Below are 8101 nucleotides of genomic sequence, written 5' to 3'. Positions count from 1 at the left end.
CAAGGAAAAAGGGACGAAGAGGGTAGAGGAGAAAAAAAGGAAGCAGTATTTCACCACACACCCTTTCTCATTTCCCTCTGTACAGACAGATCTGCTCTAGTTTCATATCTTGGCTGGGTTCGGGGGTTATATTACAATCTGCACCACCACCACCATCATGGAGGATGTGTCCTGTGGTGGTTACCATCATTTTTTAGCAGATCAATACTTTTAGGAAATTCCTGACTATTTTTCACATCCAGCGGCTCTCTCAGATGTGAATACCCATGAAGTTACCTCATAGTACCAAGTTGGCCCATCTATTCTTTGTTGCTTATGTAGTGCCCTCGGTGTGCATGGTACATGAAGACACAGGCCCTTGCCTCAAGGAGTTTACAATCTACAATTGGACTCAGGGGAAGAGGGGAAGAATATATGATGGTTTGCCAGCCCATCAACTGAGTCCTCTGGGTGGTTTACCAAATGTCGAAATCAAGTCACAAATGCAACATACAAATCAAACAGCTTCTGACATTCTAGGTGCCCATGTAATGGCGGCCATGAGGGCTAGCAACTTGCTCTGAGTTCTGCTCGGAGCACCTGCCCTTGCGAGGCAGTGCGGCGAGGGGACGGCTGCCCTCTCCTCTTTACATATTCCGTTGCAGCTCTCGTGGGCAAGATCACCGAAGTGCCTTGACCTTGTGACGCTTGTCTTGGATGCATCCCAGGCCTCTTAGCCAACCCCCTGCCGCTGCAACCACAGATGGACGTCCCCGGCAGCTGTTCCTCCTCGCTTTCTATTGGTCCTGGAGAGACTTTAATCCTCGCCCTTTGCCCAAAATTGTGAGGCAGGGAGGACAGCATTATCTAGACCGGGCTGAAGTCCGTCCTGCAGCAGTTCTACGGGTGCCCTGTCAGGTCAGACAAAGGAATCTGGCTTAACCCTGTCCCCCCCCCCAAAAAAAAACAAGCGAGAGAGGGTCATCTCCTGTGTATGGAGCTGGGGACCCCCATCAATGAGAAGCCGCCCATCACCGCTTCCAATGTCGACTCGCAGGCTCTGGTCCCCCGGGGCTACAGGAAATTATGCTGGCTCTTTCCTTCCAACTTTTGGGGGGAGGCAAAGAAGATCCTGTTGTTGGCCAGTCCATTGGTAAGACTCACAAAGTGTCTGTCTGTCTGTCTGTCTGTCTCTTTCTTTCATGTATATCCCACTTTTCCTCCCAGGGGCCCAAGGTGGTGGACAAGATCCACCTCCTCTCCATTTTATCCTCACAACAACCCTGTGAGGGAGGTTAGCCTGAGAGTCAAGGACTGGCCGAAAGTCAGCCAGTTAGCTTCGTGGCCAAGTGGGGACTTGAATGTGGATTTCCCAAATCCCAGTCCAATACTCTAACCACTACACCACACTGCCTCTCATGATATACCAAAGGGGGAAATTATTGATGCACTGCAAACACCTGTCCCTTTCCACTTTAAAACATCTGTCGACTGGCTTCTCCCTTTGTTCTTGTCCTGCTCAACGTTACAGTTGCTTTCCCAATGCATTGTTGCCGCCACTTAAATGTGCCCAAGAGCGAGGAAGCAGCAGCCAGGGAGCTGTGCCACAGGGCTCAGCTTTAAGGGATGCTTGCAAGACCTCAGGTGGGGAACTGTCTAGGTGCTCAGGTTTAGCAAAGTTCCTTCAGTCTGAAGGTAGGGCCTTCGTGGCACCAAGCAAAGCAGGAGGTACTGAGTAAAACGGTATTTTAATCAACTGCTAAGCTGTCCCTACAGATGTTTGAGACAACAACTCTTAGCGTTCCTAACCATTGGCCATACTGGCTGTGGCTGATGGGAGGTGAAGTGCCACTCATCGGGAAGGCAGCTTTATGTCTTAAATTGCATGACTCCAGCCCTCCGGGATCCACGCTGGTTCCATTCAAGGTGCCGAGTTCGGGGGTGTCATATCTTCACATTTCCCGTTGTTGTTGTTTTTCTCTTCCCCTCCCTCTAGACACTCATCCAACTGTTGGTATTCATGATCCACGTTGTCAGCACGATATTCTGCGGCCACCTCGGCAAGGTTGAGTTGGCTTCCGTCACCCTTGCAATCGCGGTGAGTGTGGTGTCGCCATTCTTTTACAGCTCCTGCCCTGCGAGGAGGTTCCCTGTTGGATTGCTGGATGAGTCCACGTTCTACCAGGAGACGTGCTCCGAATTATGACTCCTGCGTTTCCCAGCAGTGGGGTGCGGAGTCCTCCGAGGGAGGGTCATTGTTGCTCTCTCGGGCGTTTTTCGGCTGGAAGAGCAAAGCGTGCCTCCCGTGTTCATTTTTTGTAAAGGCGGGGGTTACCTTAGGTAACAGAAGCATGAGAAAGGGAGCAATGAAACTCACGATCCTTTCATGAACAGGATGTCCAGATAACACTTCTGGAACTTCTGAAATGGAAATGCAGCCATGCATTATAGGATGTTGCTGCAGTTGGCAGGAAAGTCTGGTTGAGGTTAAACAGAAGGGGGATTAAACAGGATCCCCATGGAAAATGTAGATTTTTGAGGCGGGCAGAGAGGGATGTTAGGGTAAACGGGGGATGAACAGCTGGGCTTGAACCCTGACCTGTGTCATCTATGGCTCCACATTTACTATCAGTCTTATCTCTGGGAATAGCTCAGCGACATCCGGCTCAATTGGGAGGACAGAATCTGGGGGTTTGGGGGTCGCCCGGTGCTGCTGCAGGTTCGCCCTAGGTGAATGGCTTTTATTACCCGCTTGGGAAGCCAGTTTGTGCCATCTTCTTGGTCCCATGTTACAGACTGTGAGAAATGGCAAAGGCGTGCCCCTTTCAAGGCAAGAGCCTCCGGACGGAAACGAGGCCAGTCTGGGGAGTTTCTGACTCCAGAACCTCTGAAGCAGGACCAGAAACGAGCCGCAGCAGGAGGCGCCACTGGGCCTCAAACAACAGGGGACTCTGGCACTGGCTCTGCAGCGCCACCCAGGTTATGGCCAGAAAGGGCCATAAGGGCCAGAAAGGGCCATACTGCCATTCATGGTCCCAGCTGTATCAGGTGATCTGAGGAGCCAATAGGGGCTTGGCTGAGCTTACATAAGAGCAAGCGGTCAGACGGGATGGACGCCCTAAAGCAGAGACAGGCAACCTGATGTCCTCCAGATGTTTTGGACTGCGACTCACACTGTTGGCCGTGCTGGCTGGGGCTTATGGGACTTGTAGTCCAAAGCATCCCAGGGACACCAGGTTGCCTGACTTTGCGTTAGAATGCTCTATCCCAGCTTAGCCCAACCTGAAGCCTTATGTTGGATTGCAATTCCCATACTGGTTGGGAATGATGGGAATTGCAATCCAAAACATCTGGAGGGCATCAGGTTGGGGAAATCTTCCTAATGTTTCCAGCACTGATATTTGGCAACCTTAATTTTTTATCTTCTCTCTCTCTCTCTCTCTCTCTCTCTCATGATTCCTAGGTTATAAATGTGACCGGCATTTCTGTCGGCTTCGGGTTGTCTTCAGCTTGTGATACGTTAATATCCCAGGTGGGTAGCGGCAGCTGGCACTGTGCCCACTCTGCTGCGGTTTGAGGGATGTGAAACGTGACCTGCCGTTGCACGCGGCTGTTGCCAGAAGTGGACGTTCTGCAAGAACTCGTGCTGCATTCATAGAGCACTGAAAGACCTGGCTGATTTTGCAGTGCAGTAATTCTTCTATTTCATCCCTGCTCAGTGGCCATTCTGGTTGAGACTAATGGGAGTTGTAGTCCAAAACACTTGGAGGGCATCAGGTTGCAGGGGAGGGGGAAGGCTGTTTTTTATTATTATTATTATTATTATTATTATTATTATTATTATTATTATTATTTTATTTCTATACCGCCCAAAAGCTGAAGCTCTCTGGGCAGTTCACAAAAATAACCAACTATAAATGCGAGAGAATAAAAACATCATATCGGTTTTGTAATGTACAAAATTTAAAAATAACGTAAGCAGCTAAAACAGTTACAGAAAGAGACCGGCCCTCATAAAAGCAACTGTCATAAATATCCCATCAAATGCTGAAAAAACGTTGGCACTAGGCGGGCCTTAGTGAGGAGATCATTCCATAATTGGAGCCACTACCGAAAAGGCCCTCTCCCTTGTTGCCACCTTCTGAGCCTCCCTCGGAGGAGGCACTCAGAGGAAGGCCTCAGATGTCGATCATAGTGCCTGGGTAGGTTGGTGTCAGGAGAGGCGCTCCATCTGGTGTTGCAGTCCCAAGCCATGTGAGGAATAGCTGCCCATTTTTAATAAGACTCTCTCATTGTGAGGTACCTTGGTGTCGACAGTGGGAGGATTTAAACACGCCTTCTTTCCCCAGACATATGGAGGGAAGAACCTGAAGCGTGTGGGCACCATCCTGCAACGGGGGGTTCTCATCCTGCTGCTGTCCTGTTTCCCCTGCTGGGCGGTCTTCATCAACACGGAGCAGATCCTCTTGCTCATCCGACAGAACCCGGACGTCTCCAGGTGGGCCAAATTCTCCTGCTGGGTATTGGTCAGATGCCAATAACGTCTGGCTGCACGACAGCTGATTGTTATAAGAACTGTATCCCCTTAAGAATGGGTGCCTGTGCTTTCTTATTTTCCTCTTCCCTGCCCATCCCTTTTTTTTAATTGTAAGCCTGAGGACAGGGACTGCCATGTTTGCATCAGAGGTTGGCTAAACACCATTTCTAGAACCTTCCACACGGTCTCTTTAAATGTAATAGCTATCCCCTAATCCCTTTCAATATTTAAGTTAGGGAATACAGAGAAAGATAGAGACTAGAGCCCCACATAGGCCGAATTTCTGGTATTAAAGCTACCATTGGCCATGATTCCCTATTGGTGAAGAGAGTAGTATTGCTCTGTATCGGACACAGATGTGCCTCGAGTTAGAAATCAAAGTGTAAAACCAGCTATAGTTATTTCCAGAAGTTCGAATAAGGACCACGTTGGAGCTGTACCACTTTGAGGGAATATGGTGGTCGCTGCGTTTGTAAAAGTAGGCACTCTAGCCAATGCTTGCTGCCCAGGAGGAATAAAAGCAGCACTCTCCGTCCGCCCTCGCTCAAGGCAAAGGATTTTCCTTGAAAATCTTGAGGAGGACTCAAGGCTGTTCCTCCTGGGCAGAGAGGATTGTGGCTAGAATGCCTGTTTCAAAGGCAACATCCCCCGTGCTCGTGCACAAACCACTGGTGAAGTGAGGGATTATGGGATAGCTATACCCCACATCCACCGTGCCAAACCACCCACGAAGCAAGGGAGTACGGGACCAGACACCTTTCTATAAAGCAACAACTTTTCTTATAAAGCCACCCAGGAAAATACATATTTCAGCAGTGTCAGAAAACAAGCTTATTCCGGGTTCGGCAGGGGGAGCTTTTGTGTATCTTGGGGGACCCATGTCACCCACAAGCTGAACTGTTCATTTGGGGGTGCATTTCTCCCCCATTCTCTCCTGACAGGCTCACACAGGTCTATGTCATGATCTTCATCCCAGCGCTTCCGGTAAGTGTCTGGGGATTTTTCCCTCTCTCAACCAGCTCCATTAAAAGGCCCACATTAAAAGGCCCACATTAAAAGGCCCAAGCAGAGTTGCTCCAGTTTTTATTCCCACCAGGGCTCCCATGTCTTTCGACAGCCACACTCACATGTGGCGGGCCGACATCTAACAGGCAAAGCTTTCCCGTGTCACTAGCAGGGCGGACGCTATAGGGGCTGAATGGTTCCCTGTTAAGCACACAGGCGCAATCCGATTGTTTTTATTCTGCTGTCTTTTTAACTGTGTTTTGAAGCATGTCTTTTATTATCATTTTAATCTAGTATTATTTATGATTATAAGCCAGCTTGAGTGCCATTTTTCTTGGTAGAAAGGCGGGGTACCAATCACATCAATCAGTCCATGGCAATTCTGAAGGAAGGAGGCCTGAAAATATAAAAGGAGAGGCACATGGTTGGGATGGGGGTCTGGAGTCATGCATTTGCTTCCCTCTGATCACAGGTTCTACCGTTAATGCCTTCTTGTCCCGCAGGCGGCATTTATTTATCAAATTCAGACAAGGTATTTGCAGAACCAGGTAAGAAGCTGCTTCCCTTCACCTCTGGGAGCCAAATCTGGCCACCACCCCTTTCCCCCAACCACCAGCCAGTGTTTTCCCAGCTTTTCTGCAGTTCCCCCCATCCTAAAAGCTTGAAGTGCCTCTCCTAAGGCTGAGTTACAGGCAGGAAGAGCTTGAAGCTAAAATATGGTGGTGTTTTGGCCCTGCCCCCTTTTTCCTTTGGCCCCGCCCACGACTGGAACGTGGCCCCCCGAGAGCTTCTCTGGGGTGGAATTCAGCCAGGAGCCTGAAAGAGGTTCAACACGCCTGGTATAAATGAAGATAAAGGCACTGTTACATTCTGAGTGGCTGTTCTTAAAGACGATTCCCAAGAAAGCTCTTGTCCAACAGGGCCGGCTCCATTATTTGGGGGGGGGGCACTCAGCACCTGTTAGCCCCCCTCCTATGAGCCCCAGGAAGTTAACCCGGTGGTGCTGGCGCATTGTAGGCAGAGTAGGAAATTTAAATAGCAGATCCAAGCCAGTGAGAAGCGGCAAAAAAGGGCCCCTGGGCAGGCCGGGCGGGCCCCAGCATCTGCCCATGGATGCCACCCCAGTGGCGCCATCTACTCTGCTGTCTCGAATCCCCCTTTCAGGAAGGCTCGGCAGATACATCCATGTCATATTCGGGCCAAGTTTGGCCCAAGAGATTTTGGTGCTGGGGGGGCGGGGCAGGCAAGCAAATGGTGTCGTTGCTGTCCCCCCCAGTCAAGGTACTCAGTATCCAAGTCCATCGAGGTCATTTTGGGCGCTGGAGGCAGAAAATTCTGCAAACTTCCTTGGCAGAAAGAATGCAATAATCAAGAACAGGACCATTGGCCGCCCTTTTGTGACACCCCAACGGCTGCCTGAGGAGGCTGCCTCCCTCCGCCGAGTGCAGGAGCCGGAACAGGTGGCCCTCAAGATGTTGGTGGGCTGCAACTCCCATCAGCCCCAGCCAGCATAGCTAATGGGTAGTGATGATGGGAGTCACATTCCAACAATATCCTGAGGGTCAAATGTTCCCCATCCCTGTCCTTACAGTAGGGCCGGCCCTCTCAGTGCAACAAGGCCTTTCAGATGTGCACACACAATAGCATTTCTTAGGAGTTAACCCCTAAGGGCGCAATCCTATGCGTGTCTAGACAGAAAAAGGGTAAATCTTATGCACATTTAGGCAGAAACAGGGTAAATCCTATGCATGGTTAGATGGGAAAAAAGTCCTACAACTCCTAACATTCCCCAGCTAGCATGGCTGGCTGGGGAATGCTGGGGGTTGCAGGAATTTTTTCTGTCTAAACATGCGTAGAGTTGCACCCTAAAATCGATATTTTGTTTCAGAGGATCATTTGGCCAGAGGTTCTCTGCGGCATTGCGGGGAACATTGTCAACCTGGTCGCCAACTATATCTTTCTGTACGAGCTTCACATGGGAGTTAGGTGAGCAAACGGGGGGGGGTGGGATCCATATTTTGAAGCAGCGATCTGTCAATTTTTTCCCTTCGTTGGCACTGCACTAGGAATAGATTGCAAAGCTTCTTAAAAAAATTTGGACATACATTGAGGATCAGAGCAGAATGGAACATCCTCAGGGGCTTGCAGCTCTGTTGATGACCAGCAAGGATCCACAAGCACAAAAGAGCCGGTCCTTCAAAGAAAACAGAAGCAAATATGTTTGAAAGCCCTGGAATTAAACTTGCTTTGCACAAATCTGACCCTACAGGGGGCACAGAGGCTTCCTGTGCAAAGCTCTTGCCATAATGATCACCATTTTGGTGCTTCAGTGCCCACTGTTCTGCTTGATTTTTTAAATTTTATTTTTTGAGGGAAGGAAGCACGCTGTGGTTGCTAAGCACTGCCTTGTGGTTGCTAGGCAACACCACAGCCTTCTCTTGTTGTTCAGTCGTTCAGTCGTGTCCGACTCTTCGTGACCCCATAGACCAGAGCACACCAGGCCTTCCTGTCCTGCGCTCTCTCCCCGAGTGTGCTCAAGTCCATATTCATTGCATCGGTGATGCTATCTGGCCATCTCAT

At 49.8% G+C, this 8101-nt stretch overlaps 1 protein-coding gene across 1 annotated transcript in view; it reads left to right on the top strand.

The window, feature by feature from the left end:
• Window positions 1-824: 824 nt before the first annotated feature.
• LOC146334865 (multidrug and toxin extrusion protein 2-like) overlaps window positions 825-8101 on the top strand; it is a 21872-nt gene continuing 14595 nt past the window's right edge. Inside the window, exons 1-7 of the mRNA XM_084823078.1 lie at window positions 825-1132; window positions 1976-2077; window positions 3443-3511; window positions 4329-4477; window positions 5458-5500; window positions 6025-6069; window positions 7410-7507. Coding sequence (XP_084679204.1) covers window positions 974-1132; window positions 1976-2077; window positions 3443-3511; window positions 4329-4477; window positions 5458-5500; window positions 6025-6069; window positions 7410-7507 — 665 coding nt within the window. The 5' untranslated portion in view covers window positions 825-973. The remainder of the gene's footprint in view (window positions 1133-1975; window positions 2078-3442; window positions 3512-4328; window positions 4478-5457; window positions 5501-6024; window positions 6070-7409; window positions 7508-8101) is intronic.

The sequence above is a fragment of the Heloderma suspectum genome, chromosome 16 (assembly GCF_057233095.1).
Source record: "Heloderma suspectum isolate Gila_16-S chromosome 16, 16-S_ref, whole genome shotgun sequence".
In the NCBI taxonomy this organism is placed as follows: Eukaryota; Metazoa; Chordata; class Lepidosauria; order Squamata; family Helodermatidae; genus Heloderma; species Heloderma suspectum.
Note: the sequence above shows the minus strand (reverse complement) of the source record. Positions and strands in the feature narration are given on the sequence as shown.